Raw genomic sequence first — 16469 nt, 5'->3', positions numbered from 1 at the left:
ACCTTCATTTAAAAACTGCATGTTGTGTTTACTTGTGTTATCTTTTACTAATATTTAAATTTGTTTGATGATCTGAAACATTAAAGTGTGACAAACATGCAAAAAAATAAGAAATCAGGAAGGGGGCCAACACTTTTTCACACCACTGTATATGAAGAGTTCATTAGCAAAAACCGATAAACGCCACTTTAAAAAAAAAGAAAATGAGCTGATTGCCGTGCATTATTCTCCACATATAGCGTGGTCTGAACCCTAATACGTTTTGTCAAAAAAGCCGGGTTTGTCCACTTTCAAGGCATCGCGAGTTCACGTTTTACTGCAGAAGCTGACAAGCGCCCTTGTTGTTTTTGAACAGAAGCCTATAAGTCAATTTTAGCGAATCAGCGCGCTGTATTCAGGTCAGGTGACAAGGCTACTTTCACTTTGAAAAGACGTGCTGCTAGCTGAGAGGACTTGAGGCATCATCATCAACTTTCTCTATTCAAATAACAGCTAATAGACTTTGTGGTAATTCATTAACTATAAACGTGTAAATGTTTGCAGTATTTAGGATATTTGCCATGTATTTTAAATAATAATACTAATACAACATAGTCAGCATTAAATTACTAAGCAGTTTGACTTTCTGGCCTTTCATTCGAACACTTCCAGGTCCAAATCCTCATCTTGGTTATGCGTCTCACCAGGAAATCTGCCTTCAATCTTCAGTCCCCTCTAAAACGAGCAGCTGCTTTCACTTCCCTTCTAATATTTGATAAAGAATCACTTAATATGCCACGAGCTCTGTATGGTCCAACACAGGGGCTGCTGGGGAGCCAAGAGACGCTGGTACACTGATCTTCAGTCCCATTGTGAATGAAATGATTGACGTTTACGGCGATGCTGATCTCCAGCCAACACGCCTTGGCATAACGGATCAGTGACGTACGGTTCCATACAGTCCGCCGAACGTGTTTCAATAAACACGGTACAAGACGCAGCGGCTAGCAACATGCACATCTCTCACGTGTGAGAATAAGCAAATGCGGAATTCACTGAGTGTGTGTGTGTGTGTGCTGCCGAGTTTGCGTTTTACACAACGGCAGTTAAAGTGCAGTGATATGCCTGCCGCAGAGAGCATTAGAGAGGGATGAAAATATGAATTCTGAGTATGACGCTATGCAGGCTAAATCATTGATGTCTAAATCAAACGCGCGCGCGTTTACGTTCTCACACAATACGTTCTCATATACTTACATGCACAAAGAAATCAGACAAAGCAAGACGCAATGTACTGACGTGAGAGAGCAGCCCCCACAGAAGCAAACATTTCATGCAAATATCCTCTACGCGGGCGTAAGAGAAATATGAAAGCGCGAGCGTGCAGAGAAACACACGGAATGCATTTATTCACACGTACCCCATGGGACCATGTGGAAGGAAGGAGGCCTAATAATCAACAGCATAATAATGGAATGCACACTGACACACGCATACGCTCGCATGCACAGACGCACAACTGAACCTACATACAAAGTATGCAGGGTGTTTGCAAAAAGCACATTCATAAGTGTCTGTAGCTACATGGTGCAGCAAGCCAAAAACCCGTTACGCTACACACGTCTGTTCCTGTAACCTCTAGAAAGAAAAAAAAGGTGTCAGGATCCACACAACCGATTTGTCTGGCCAATCTTTTCCTTCACCAGACACAGTTCAAACAAACACACACACACACACATACACACATACACACATTCCCTCTCTCACTTTATGTCTGTGTGCCCATGTGCTGAAGCCTGGTGTGATTGCGTGCTCTATGCGCAGGAGAGAGAGAGAGAGAGAAAGAGAGAGAGAGAGCGCGCGAGCGAGAGAGAGAGATTTACCTGACTGTGGTCTCCAGGCTGGCTCCAGTCTGGAGGAGAGAGAATTAGCAAACCAGCATTGCAGCGCGCAGCCAGTCTCTTCATCAGCTGATCACTCAAAACGCACAGCCCAAAAGAGGGGGTGAAAAGCTCCCAGCTTTTCATACACAAATCAATTGCCGTTAGGATGTTGAGAGAGAGAGAGAGAGAGAGAGAGAGAAATAACTGCGAGATGCCTTTCTGCTAGTTTGTCCCTGTGGAAGGGCCTGCAGCTCGCTTTTCTCTCTCTCTCTCCCCCCACTCTCTCTTTCACTCTCACTCGCTGCATGTTTTAATATCGACTGTCGCAATCTGGTTTCTTTTCCTTTGTTCCTTTCCCCCTCTCCCTCTTTTATACTCTTGTTCAGTCTTTTTTTAACCGCCCCTCTGTTAAAAGAAGCGGGCTCCATTTTTGTGCCTAGATGGTTTTTTGCAAGCTTTACTGACATCTTGAGAGGATTCCAGGGTTGTTAATGTGTTGCACACACTCTCACACACATGCACATACATTAGCTAATGGCATGTTTGTATCTGCGTCTGGGAGCTTTTACAACATAAAAAAAAAACAGAGATTCTGGTGAAAACATTTGGGGCTATAAATATTACCAGATAGTCCAAACATAATACTTCTGTCTGCTTCCCTTTGAGAACTGAGCCAAATAACTTATAAAGTAGTTTCACATGTAGCTCACAGATGTGGCATATGCTTAATTATCCTTATGCCGTATTATTGTAAGGGCTCAGTGGTGTCCTAATATTACTTAGAATGTATTCTTGTTCAAATATGATCAGAGGATGGCAGACCTGAGACACATTTATTTTGAAACAATGTTGCTGAATTGGTATGGGTGTGAAAATGTGCTGTATAACTAACTAAAAACATAAATAAAAAACAGTAGATAACTGAAATGGTCAAAACAGACCTTGAGATAAAGCTGAAAAATTTGTGTCAGGGACACATACACCAATAAAAATAAAACTGGCCATATGTGTTTATCATATTTCTACTGAAAAGTAATCTCAGCAATAAACCATAATAACTACATGTGAACAGCAAAATAACATACAAGAGGTTGTGATAGTAAGTAAAATCAGCTCTATATAATGTAATGTGTTATCAATTTTTGCATTATGTAATCTGGTTTTAAATCCAATATGAAAGTTCATTTTAATAAATTGCCAACATTTTCTATGAGGCTAAATTGCCATCTGTCATCAGAAATCCCTGTGATGAGTCATATTTCTGCTTTCAATATTTTCCATAATAATTTTCATGAATGAAATATGCCTCTTAAGAGTCTGTTTAATATCAGATGCAGTTTTAAGATGCAACGTCATTCATGTAAATTTGCCATGCCAACAGCTTCATTACAAAAGCCATTGTTTGATTGATCAAATAATCTTATATTTCTAACAAGCCTCTGATAAGTATCAATATTGTTTTTTTACGGAAGAGCACATTTTTAGTGTATGCGTGTGTTGTGGTATGATTATATGCTGTCATAATTTTACATTTCATATGCATGTTTTGCTATCAGGTCGACAAGGGCATTTTGGTAAAACATCTCAGGTGGTTACTATGGCAACACCACGTTTTACTGACTGCAGACCGCACAGAGCTGTAATGCTATAGCATTCCATCACAAAACACAGACACACACTTTGTCGGACACACTGAGCTGAACATTATCAAACACAATGAGCCACTGAGCTACATAAAGATGAGCTAAAATCCAAAGACATGCTGAAGTATAATCAGTGAAGATTTATTCAAGTTAATGTAAGTCAATGCATGCATCTTATATAGGTAATGTGTAAGGTATCAGTATTCCAACACAAAAATATAGCTGTAATATGTCAAAAGCTACACAAAAAAAGCAACCCTTCTAAGCTAATCTAAATGAATGCAGACTTTAAAATCAATTTCTCACCACAAGATATTGTTTGTGTAATAATAATAATAATAAATAATAATATGGGCTGTATTTTATCTGACACCCATCTTTTTCAGTACAGCTGCACTGATTCTACATAAGTATTGAATGTCAGCTGTTGTCCTTTTCACATGTTATTCTTTCCTTATTCTTAAATAAAAATGTCCTTCATTTTGTGAAGAATATCTTTTGTCATGTTAACAATTGCAAACATGATTGTGTAACTTCAAAAATGCTCAGACTGATTGTCATTATGCAGTAGAATGTAATGGCATAAAAAGATGTCATTTAAAAGACTAGATCTCACAAAAATGAATAAAAAAACTGTCATCAGTTACTAATAATTTCCCCTCCCCCTCTTTGGAACACAAAATATGGGGGAAAAAAGTACTGGCTGCTCTTTTTCATGCAGGTACAATGAATGGGAAATGTAGTTTTAAAGCTTTAAAAAATCATGAATAAAAAGGGGGGAAAAAAGGTTGGCCAGTGGTTATTTACATAATGACAAAATATGATGTCTAATATTTTGTATTTTTTGTAACTGAAAAAAAAGCAAGATGCAATGGTAAAAACATCCGTCTGATACACATAGACACAGATATTTTTGAATTGTCTGATGTATTTTTCAGCCTCATGGCTCTCAAGAGATCCTCTCATAAGATTCGTGATATACCACTGAAAAGCAGTATCATAAAAATGGTCCATTACTACTTGTGCTCTATGCAAGTCTTTGGAGTTTCGTCATGTTTTCATATCCAGTTGTAACAAATTAATTTGAAATGACAAGCTCTAAATTCAGATGATGTCTGAACAATCAAACGCCCTTCACACTGCATGGCATTTCTTATCAGGGTAATAATTACCCATCTGTTTGGGTTGGGACACCACAATTCTCTACTGGGTTAAGAAGAGCAGATCATAGTCAAATGACATATGTTCACATATCCAGACCAGTTTCTATAAATGCATCGCTGAAAGCATTCTAAACAGTTGTAATATATGCCTCAAGAAGGCCAGGTGTTTTCAAAAGCCCCATTTTCTGTAATTCCACCTACAAAAAATATACAGCACAGGGCAAAGATCAAAATTTTTATATATTTTGTCTTCCGAGGGACCAGCTAAAGTTCCTCACGAGGAGAACAGCTTAATGAATAATGAATGTCAATATGAAATTCCACAGAATTTTCACATTTCTGTTGTTTCATTTACATGGTAAAACCACGGCACTTGGTACTTACTTATTACTATATGCATGTTACCATGGTGCTTTTTACATGGTAATGTCATTGTACGTTTGGTGTTTTCGTGTAATGTTTTGATACTCCTTTGGTCGGAAAATGTCTTTACCTGCAGTCGTTCACTGCATATACAGGTGTTGAACTAGACAAAGACCTACTTCATCGCTGATAAACGACAGATTAATTATAGGCAAATAATCACTTCCTGCGCTCTTGTGGTTCTCTGTTTTAAATTATGATGTTAACCGTTTCACGGAGTGAGAAAAGATCAATTCAGTCCGTGCGTGAACAGCATGTGAGCAGTCGAGAGCAAAACGATTTAGATCTTAGTTTGGCCGATTAAAAAGAACCCATTCAATTTCACTCATGAATCACTGGTTCAGATTCTAATCGAACACATGATTATCGTCCGTTCGATTGTTGCAATAATAATAATAATGATGATGATAATAATAATAATAAATAATATTACTTTGGAGATTTGTTCCTCAGAGAACGACCTTCCTCATGTCTGCTGATCATCTGCAGTCCAGCTTTTCACCATTTAGATGGCATTATAACTGTATGAACTCTACAGATCTAGAATACAACTTGAGAGCAAAGTAATGCAATATTTGCAGTAAACACAAGGTGGTGATATAATCACATTTATTTACGTATATATGAACATGACATTTACATTTCATTCATTTTTATTAAGAGTTCTTAAAATCTAGATTTTTAGATTTTGGAAATGAATAGTGTATACTTGGTAATATATATATATATATATATATATATATATATTACAAGAAATTAAATCAAGCTTTTAAATGTGAAAAAAGGTTTATAATCCTAAAATGCATAAAATTTATATATCACCTAAAATTAATACAAAAAATTGTTTTGACATGCAGTTTACTATTATAGTATAACAGTTTTGAGTTAATATATAGGTATTTTTACTGTCAGTCTGCATTAATTGTATTTTTATATCTGGGAAATATAACTGTCAGTAAAGAAGAAAATAGATGATGCGGCTTATACTGCCAACAGTGAGTGCACTGCACTTTCAAAATTACTGCTCTCTTTAATATTACACCTCATTACACTGTATGGAAAACACAACTTGACATATTCATCTCAGTCATATGATTGAACAGGTAGTTCAGAGGGGATGTCTGAATGGATGAAGAGAGCATGGAAAAATGTCATATCAATCAGAAGAGCTTATGCGTGCAACAGGCGGAGTCTTGCTTCGAGGGGATCCCTGTGGATGAGCATTCACACACACAAACAGAAACTGTTGTGCAGCTAATGTGAGTAATTGGTCAAATATGTTATTGGTAAGTAAATAAAATGCTATAAGAGAGTACAGATGAAGATAAGGAATAGTCATACCCTAGGTTGGCCCTTTGAATAGTTGACATGGGCATAGAGAAGCATAGCGATGTCTTTGTGTCCAGCCTCCAGAGCAATGGACAGGGCAGTGCTCTCATCCTACCAGCACACAGACACAAAATATACCAAGCAAAAGCACACAGACAAATTTAAACAAGAATACAAATAATAATAATAACATTATTTTAAATCTTTTCTCTCAGATAGCCATGTGGTTACTCACATTGTCAGTCAGTGTGGCATCACAGCCTGGCTGGGCCAGTAAGAGTTTGACAATGTCAGCATGGCCATGTTCACCAGCACACATTAGAGCAGTTGACCCCTCATCATCCTGGATATTGACCTCTGCCCCAGCAGCCAGAAGAGCTCTGACCATATCTAAACGCCCATGACTGACTGCTAGCATGAGAGCTGTCTGACCAGCCTATTGAGCAAACAGTACAGTAAACACAAAAAGGATACACAGATATTCTTAGGCAGAAACTTATGGAAGCATATAGGTAGCGAAATTCAATTTAAAATGCAATATGCAAAATGGCAATGTATTTCTGTATTTAAATGTACATTTTCCATTACCCATACATGCAAAGTTTGTTGCAAAAGTAAAATTAAATTATATAATTTACTTTTGCTATTTCCAACAGTAGTCTTAATATGTAAATTGCATACAACTTTTAACGCTTTAGAAGTTGCGAAATGAAAATTAAAATGTTTAACACAAATTTATTTGATATGTATATGTCCAAGCAGAAATGGTAGCAAAATTATTATTTAAATGCTATTTGTCCTAAATGCATTTAGACTAACAGCATTTTCATCATGACGCCGTGGGATATTTGTAGCAAAATTCAGTGCGGGTGACCCACGTGACGTCAGCGTATTGAAATTAGCTGGTTTTTAAACATTAAGGAGCCAAGCTGCGGTGTAAAGACTATAAATGGACATTACAAGCATTACAATAAAAATATTTTACACCTAAAATAGCGGCCATGTTTTGAACGATCCAAACGTAACACGCTTCTGCCAATCCCCACCTTGAAGCAATGATTGACGGAGGGTGGGCGTGGTCAGCTCGAAATGCACTTTCAAAGCCGCACTGAATTTTGCTACAAATATCCCACGGCGTCATGATGAAAATGCAATCCTAAGTGTTCTAACTGTTAGTCTAAATGCATTTAGGACAAATAGCATTTAAATGATCATTTTGCTACCATTTCTGCTTGGACATGTTACACATATCAAATCAATTTGTGTTATACATTTTCATTTTCATTTTCATTTCGCAACTTATAAAGCCTTACAATTTGCATGCAATTTACATATTAAGACTACTGTTGGAAATGGCAAATGTAAATTATATAATTTAATTTTCTTTTTCTTTTTGCACCAAACTTGACAAGTATGGGTAATGGAAAATGTAAATTTAAATACAGAAATACACTGCCATTTTGAATATTGCGTTGCCATTTTGCATTTTGCATATTGCATTTTAAATTGAATTTCGCTACCTATATGCTTCCATAGAAACTGTTTTCTCTGTTACTCAAATAAACAGCTCAATATTCAGTCAAAAACACAGACAGGCAGATACCTGGCTGGCCTTGGCATTAACATCTCCTCTGCCAAAGAGTTCTTGCACCACCATCATGTCGTCTTTCGTTTCCACGGCAGCCAGGGAGGCAAGCATTATGGGAGTATAACCGGCCTTATTCTGATGATCAACATTACATACTCCTGCATGAGAATAAATCAAGACCAAATGAATTATCTACAATACATAACATTAAAGGAGCCACAATTGGAACCCTTTTTAAACAGTTAAGTGTCTCTCAACAGAAGCATTTAACACTCCTGTATGAATATTTATTTTATGTATATACATTTATATACGTGTGTGTGTGTGTGTGTGTGTATATATATACACACACATATACATACGTGTACATATATATATATATATATATATATATATATATATATAAAATAAATATTCATACAGGAGTGTTAAATGCTTTTAACTAAAGCGACTTACAAATGAGGACAATAATAGAAGCAACCACAACCAACAAAAGGGCAATAATATGTAAGTGCTGTGACAAGTCTCGGTTAGCCTAACACTTTATATATATACATATAAACACTATTACAATAAGTGTTCTATTTTAATACATATGCTGATTTGATGCTCAGTAAAAAAGTATTCATTCTTTGATGAATAGAAAGGTCATAAGAAAACCATTTAATTAATGGATCCTTGCTGAATAAAAGTATTTAAAAAGTATTAAAGTATATGCCAACAAGGTTATACAGGTAAATAAATAGTAATAATAGTAATACAGCTAAATGAAGGTATATAGAATTAACAGAAAAGTTTAATCTGGTGTGCTACTTCACAATAGATTAATCTAGGATTATAGGTTAATAGGTTTAGGGGTACCTGCAGCAAGCAGAATATTTACTATGCTAAAATTAGAGTGTGATACACTGTAGTGGAGGGCTTTGTTGCCATTTTGGTCAGCCATGTTGGCCACATAGCACAGGACCTCTGGCGAGACATGGCGACAAGCGAAGAGGAAGTCCTCCACAATCTGTGGACATGCCCTCTTCTGACTGGACACACAGAACCACTCCTGCTGCACTGTACTCAGACAGGAACGCTTTCACAAAGACAAACAGATAAAATGCAAAAAAAATCAAGCCAAAATTCCGGGTAGCGTATCTGTGTAAACCACACAGACACTTTTTAGACAAAATGACACCAAATAAACGAAGCAGGCTTAAATTACCTCTAACACAGAAAGAAAATACAGCAACACTATAATTTTAAACTTCCCAAAATCCCACAGAGTACCGAACAATCTGATCTATATGCCAGTGGTTAATTATGGAATGAGTATAAGAGTAAACATAGAAAACATCAACAACTGAGCTTTTTAGACTGAAATACAGCTCCACAATACATTATAAATTAAGTTTGATGTGCCCTTCTTTTGTTTTCCTGTTGTTGAGTTATAATATTATGCACCTTGAGAATTAATTCCCACAAGTTTCATAAACATGTTTCCTCGCTAAAGCTAGATCTGTCTGAGATGGTTCAACACTGTTGTTGTTGTTGTGTGACAAAGTAATTTAACACATTAGGAGCCACTAACAACGTTGGTTAAATGATTACTCCGCAAAAGTCAGAGAGAAGAAAAAAAACAATGAAACCTCTATCTATTAAACAATAGTGATTTAAAGTCTAGGAATCCTTCTCTGATAATAAAGAACATACTAAACACATTCATTCAACAGACTTTAAATGTTTTAGACTAAGACTCCTCAGAAAGCATCTACTATACAGTAACTACTAACTGAAGAGGGAAAAAAATCATGGAAACAATAAAAGAACTGACATTACAACACAGATCTCTTGTTACTGCTCTGAAACTCACCAGTTCTCTGTTAGATATGACCTTCCTGCCATTGAGGTGAACCTCCAGAGTCTGGCAGGCAGAAAGCATCTTCTCACTAAATTTATACCTACACAGTAGAAAACAAATGTACCATGATAACTTTTGGCTAAACAGTTTCATCTTGCACTGATAAAAGAAAACTTGCTATAAGCATGAACCTTTCTTTTCTCTTGGGAATCTTCATTTTATCTTTGGTACTCCCCTCTTTCTCCCTCTTTTCTATTTTTTTCTTCTCTTCATCCTCCGAATCACCACTCTCAGACAGGGGGTCCACAATACCTCTGTGTATATGCAGAGAGAAAGAGAGAGATGTACAATTAAATGTACAATAGGTATTAATAGCAATGCATACTATTCAAAATTAAAAAGACCTGCACTACACAACCAATCTGGTAAAAAAACAAATCTTCAGTTCAGCATTAACAAAATCATGGGACACTGAGCTGAATTTATTAGTTATGATAAAATAATGAAAGCTTTTATTCACCCATGTGAGGCAGGCTTAGGGTTCATACTATTTGTGGACTTCAGATTGGAGCTTTTCCTTTTCATGATGGACCTGAGACAGCGATCATCACTGGGTGAGCCTGAAAGAAATGACACATCATATTTCCAATTAAATAAATAAGATGTGACAATATATGACTCAATACTGTTTTTCAATTAAAATTGTTGGTCCCACTTTATATTAAGTGGCCTTAACTACTATGTACTTACATAAAAAAAAGTACAATGTACTTATTGTGTTCATATTGTATTGCAAAACACTTTTGATGCTATTTATTGAGGTGGGATAAGGGTAAGGTTAGGGACAGGTTTGGTGGTATGGGTAGGTTTAAGGGTGGATTAAGGTGTAAGGTATGGAACGATATTCCGGACAATTTTCAAAAGGAATTGCAAATTGTATTTTCAATTGCGTTTTCAATATGTGGACGCATAAATTGTGACATAATCCAAATGCAATTGCAAATCCTGCATTACCGTTTGCATTTTCGCTTTCGCGAACGCACAGTGACTGCCAAATTTCAAATGAAAAAGCAAAGTCCATTTGCAGCTGTATTTCCCGTGTCTTAGGAGTTACGAGCCTGTCATATTTAAATAGCAATATTAATTACCACGTCTGCTTTTTCACTGTCGCTGCGTCGCGCATGTAACCTGCCAAAACTCAAATGGAATCGCATTCCGATGTCCGCATGGAAAGCTGTCAATCAATGTGAGGGGGCGGGACTATACTAGGGGGCGTGTTTGTATTGGGAGGTGACGTCACTCACAGACGACCGTGCCGAATGCTCTGATCATTAAAACCACCAGTAGATGGCAGCAAGTCACTGTTAATAAGTGAGTCATTGCGATTGAACCGAATCATTTAAACAATTGATTCATTCAGAAACAAAACGCTGTCATGTTGCTCAAAGACGCAAAACAGCGATGTGGCTTTGTTTGGAATTAATTTTTGTTGGCGAAATAGTGCAAAAACAGGCAATATGGTGTCTAAAACGTAAGTCTCTTAATAAAACTTCTTGTTTATTGAACTGTTGTAAAAATAATCAATATCACATTTGTATATGGTAATTTTTGGAGTAAAAAAGGCACTCTTCCGTGTGAACTTGAGTAGAAATATACACATTTTCTGCCCCCATGTCTTGAATTTGTGATCATTCTGAATGTATTTTAATAGACTGAATCATGCAGTGAAAGATCGCACTGTAAATGCGCACGCGCACTAGACTTCACGTAATGCGTGCACTCTGTAGGTGTTTTGAATTTTTTTTTGCGTCGTGAGAATATTGAGCAAAATAGCTCACTTGTCATGGTGTTATTTAACTATATCATGTTATGAATAAACTAAACATTTAGAATTTTTACCCCAGTGTGTTTCTTCTGAGTTTGTGTGCTGTTACGCTCATCTGTTCTCAAGTCTCTCACAAAGAGACAAACAGAGTGAGCCTCAGCAGCGCGAGCTTGTATTCTGTATTCTGCTAATTTACTGCAATTCTCTCTGATGACGCAGTAACTTACCGCGGGTCGGTCTGTCCAATGATTGTAAAGTCATTAGGTCCGTCACAGACTGAATATATTTTAGCGGTAATGAGACCAAAAATATTTAAGACCCATCGAATCCGAATTTAAGACATTTTAAGACTTTTTAAGGCCTTATATTAGGAAAACGTTATTTAAGACATTTTAAGACTTTTTAAGGACCCGCGGACACCCTGTCAAAGAGAAAGGAAAAATTGAAATCGCATCATATGACCCCTTTAATATAAAGTGGGACCAAATTGCTATTGTTTTTGGTTGTGCAGTTCAGTTAAAATCTACATACAGATAAAATCTGGGCTAAAATTGAATCTACATACAGCTGATGTTCATCTCCCTTTCCTTGAAACATAATATTTAAATAATAAGTAATGAAGTCCTTTGTGAAGGAATCCTCATATTTGCGGATCCTTACCTTTAAAAAAAGCTTAAAACCCCCTGAAAACATCCCCTTCTTGTTCCTAAACATGCACACACTCCTTTAAACACCACAAACACCTGCTAAAGGCACTTTTTATTCTGTAATAAGGAGTCCTGAAATGCAAACATTCCTGTCTTTCATAAACCATGCGCAGAGCAGGCTTCCAGTGTGGATGGTATTCATGCCTGTGTCTACCACATACCAAAAGACATGAGAGCATTCCTCAAGCCAACAGCTGCCCAAATATTCTAAGTGTAGGGTTTATTCAGCCAAAAGACAAACCAGAGAGTGCTATTTCCACCTCCTGTTCAAATTCCACTGCAAAAAGTTTACTCTGAAAAAAAAAGCCTTCTCTTTTCTGTTTCTTTTTGTATCCTGCATGCACTTCTTTGTCGGGTGGAGTCATTTAGACCAGTATGCTATACTTTTGCTTGCTAACTTACTTGAGTTGCCTTTGACACAAATAAATACATACCATGAAGAGCAGCAGACATCTGCAACTGCATTTGATTATTTTCTTTAACTCTTGAAGTCGCATTTGATGTCTGGTTTTGTGCAGTGCCTGGGAATTAGAGAGAAAATGAAAGCAAGCAATCAGCTGAAACCATATAAAGTATCTAAAATGCCAAAAAAACTGCTTTCAAAAGGCAGATACACAAATATACACATCATTACCTCCAATTTGTTCATCTAAAACACCATGGGACTGGAGAATGACCTCATGTTTTGACGCAGGGTGACTGTCGGTTAACAGATCCTGTTGTTCTTGAAGTAATTTTTGCATGCGATCTATATATTGGTCAAGTCCAGGCTCGGTCTGCACAAACATCTCTCCCGCTGAGTTTCGTATTCTCCCGTCCCCCACTTCTACGCCAATGCTACGTGTCTTGACCGGATCTGGCAGACGGGATGGACCACATGCAATGTTCCGCGTATGGAGTCCGATGAGGAGATTCTCATTGATATTTGCCATTCCAACGCCCATGTCACGTGTAATAACATTAGGAACAGCAGGGGTGCTTGTGCCTCTATCTAAGCATGCAGTGGTTCCAACAGAGCGCATTTGAACAGCAGCCACACAGTTGCAAACCTTCCCATCTCCAACTGCCAGAGATCGGGTCATTGCGTGTGCTGTGTTGGTATGTCTTTCCCTGGTGAGCGTGTGCTTTGTGTTGGTACTGGTTTCAGATATACAGGCCTGCAAAGTGCTGGTGCTGCGTGAGACGGTGCAAAAGGCTGTGCTGGTACGCTGAGACACGGTCTGTGGGATTGCCATCACACCTAGGTCAACCCTTCGAACTGGGTCAGTGACAGTTCCTTGGGAAATTAGCGATTTGACCGACCTGACATCCACGTCAACAGTACAGTCACCACAGCCCACTGTTCGGCTGTCAATGCTTCTCTTGTACTCCATTGTCTCTAAGGTAATTGTAGCAGCATCACACATGCACACTGTCGTCCCAACACCCTGACTGCGTGTTGCCACACACTTGCTTCCGACACACTGATCTTTTTGCTCTACTCTTTTGCGCATTTCCCACTCTTCCATAGATGTATCTGGGCCAGATGATGCAACCTTCACCTCAGGTTTGCAGGAAACTCCAACACCAATGGAAATCCGCTCTAGTCCTCCTCCAACAGCAGAATGCACATGGTTGGTGTGGTTTCCAACCCCAAGAGTCCGAGTTTGCGACCCAGTCTGGGTGGCGGTGCAGTTTACCTGCGGGTGCGCGGAGGAACTCGTCGGCACGGTTTCTCGCTTCTGCTTCCCGCAGTTCACTCCTCAGCCTACCCATTTCTGCCTTGAGCATTGCTTCTTTAAGCTCGACCTCCAGTATCTGAACCCGGTCACTTAAATGCTGGATGGTTTGCTGCTGCAGCACGGTTTCTGCTTCCTTGTCGAATACCACCCCGAGCATAGTCTCAGTGACGCTGACAGCCACTGACTGAGTCTCAAGTTTGGCATCAACAGCAACATCCTTACAAAAGTTTAATTTGCCTTGATGAATGACAACAACTTCATCGATGCTCCTGTCATCTCCAACTGCAACAGACTTTCGATCCCTCATCTTGAAAGCCGAGGATTCAACACGTGCATCTTGGATCTTCCTTTCAAGCAGCTGCATTTCAACACTGAGCTGTTGAAAATCTGTCAGACCAGAGATGGCACTGTGCTCCCAACCCTCCATCGCTGGTTTGCTGTTCAATTCTTGTACATTTTTGTCAATGCTAGAGCTTGATTTTTGAGCTTCATCTTGGCTCTTGACCAAGGCGGTCAGTTGTCTCTTTTCTTCCTGCAAAACAGAAATCTTCACCTGTAGGACAGGAATGGCCTTCACTTGCTCCTCCATGTCCTTTAACCTACGTAAAGCAGCTGCCATCTGATCCCTGACCATCTGCAGGTGGAGTGGGCTCACACCGCTCACAGGAGATGCCCGGCCAGAGCTTGAGGGGCTGATTTTAAGGGGGTTCCCCAATAACAAGGTACCTTGCCTGGGCTGGTCTAGGACTGTCATCTTAGCACCTTGATTTAGGGCACTCCAGCCTGTGTATGGAGACAGGGTACCACTAGAGCCAATACCACCAAAACTGGCCAGTCTACGCCGCGGCTGTGGTCCTGGAGGCCCTTTCTCATGTTCCAAACGCTTGCATGTTTCCATCAAAGTCTTTTCCACTAGAGGATTTGATTTGTTTGGGGTAGGATTTTGTGTGGCTTGCGTAGCCGTCCCATGTACATCCCTCTGAGAGGTGACTAGGTCTTGAGGGACCTCTGGTCTTTTACTGGAGGATTTAGGTTTGGAATGGGGAAGTGGGGGTCTTCTTCTGTTAATAGAAGAAGAGGAAGAGGATGAAGAGGGAGAGGTTTTCTTGGCTTCATCACTGCTCACCAAGGACAAAGACTCTGAGGAAGTCCAGTGTGTGGGGTTTACGATGCGCTGAGGCTCAGAGGCAGCATTTGCCACCCCTGGCCGCTTGTTAAAATGCAGTCGGCGAATGGTGTCACTTCGCTCAATATCATCTACATATTTAACAAAGTCCAAGTCAAGCTGGTACCCGTATGGTGTATCAATGCTGAACGGGCTACTTTGATAATTGTCAGCAGAGATCTCACTCCAGTCTGTTTAAACAAAGAAGACAAAATGACTTGTGGAAATGTGGAAGAGAACAGAAAGTCTACATAATTTTTTTTTTTTGGGGGTAAAAGCTAAAATATACTTCTAAGCCAAGAACATTAAAATGTATGACTGTGGAAAACACTGACATGTCTGAAAACACAATATAAAATCACAGAATAAAGTTGAGACTTGCAGAAAGAAAAGAAAACCATTTCAGAATAAAATAGTACATACATATTATTTATAATCTAGGGACATTTCAAACGGTGACATTCTCAACTTTCAAAATGTATCCGATTTCTGTGAAAAAATATGCATTCCTTATTAAAAACCTCAGCAGCAAATGTCATTCAAAATCGAATATGGCTAAAAGATTACATATTTATTCATTTTCTTACCTGCAGGTTAGAATTTCCACAGAAAAAAATGTTGTAAGTCTAATAACGTTCTAGTAAAGTTAAACTCTTTTTCCTCTCTGTCTCTGTTTTACTCTGTCTGCTCTCCTCCTCTTGGAGGCCTTCAGTCTCTTATTTTGCATTTCTCTCCTCCCACTGCTTTTTTATTCCCTTCCTCTTTCATCCACTCAAGCACTCTAAAACTTTTCCTTTGAAAAGGAATGAAAAACCACACCAACCATGCCTTTGCTCAGAAAAAACAAATACAATCAAATACAAACAAATCTACCCCCCTTGCATTATTCAGAAAAAAGAGAGCATGCAAGTCAAAGCCATTCTGGTGATAATTTAAAGGGGTCATATGATGCGATTACAATTTTTCCTTTCTCTTTGGAGTGTTACAAGCTCTTGGTGAGATATTCTTTATAAAAGTTAAGAGTCAGCCAAACCTACCTAAAACGGCTCATTCTAACACGCCCCCACATGTCTACGTCACTATCTGGGAAGATTTGCATAATGCCGCCCAAATGTTCACACAAAGAAAGAAGGCGTAACTTTTATTCTCGCTGTAGTATTGTTGTTGCCGCCGCTGCCATGTCGTGAAGGCACTGTG

The 16469-nt window shown here is 38.6% G+C and overlaps 1 protein-coding gene and 1 pseudogene across 4 annotated transcripts in view; both read right to left on the bottom strand.

Annotated features, from left to right (window-relative positions):
- Positions 1-1967, bottom strand: part of LOC107693829 (probable global transcription activator SNF2L2) — an 8996-nt gene extending 7029 nt beyond the window's left edge. The window contains exon 1 of one of the 4 annotated variants that reach the window (XM_016493349.1): positions 1863-1967. In XM_016493349.1, the coding sequence (XP_016348835.1) occupies positions 1863-1946 (84 nt within the window). In that variant the 5' untranslated portion in view covers positions 1947-1967. Of the gene's footprint in view, positions 1-683; positions 1662-1746; positions 1796-1862 lie in introns of those variants that run through there. The other 3 variants (XM_016493352.1, XM_016493351.1, XM_016493350.1) reach the window with 3 other exon arrangements.
- Positions 1968-5949: 3982 nt separating this feature from the next.
- Positions 5950-16469, bottom strand: part of LOC107693852 (KN motif and ankyrin repeat domain-containing protein 1-like) — an 18324-nt pseudogene continuing 7804 nt past the window's right edge.

Source organism: Sinocyclocheilus anshuiensis, unplaced genomic scaffold (genome assembly GCF_001515605.1).
Source record: "Sinocyclocheilus anshuiensis isolate Anshui unplaced genomic scaffold, SAMN03320099.WGS_v1.1 scaffold1392, whole genome shotgun sequence".
NCBI classification, from domain to species: domain Eukaryota; kingdom Metazoa; phylum Chordata; class Actinopteri; order Cypriniformes; family Cyprinidae; genus Sinocyclocheilus; species Sinocyclocheilus anshuiensis.
This window is presented reverse-complemented; position numbering and strand designations above follow the sequence as displayed.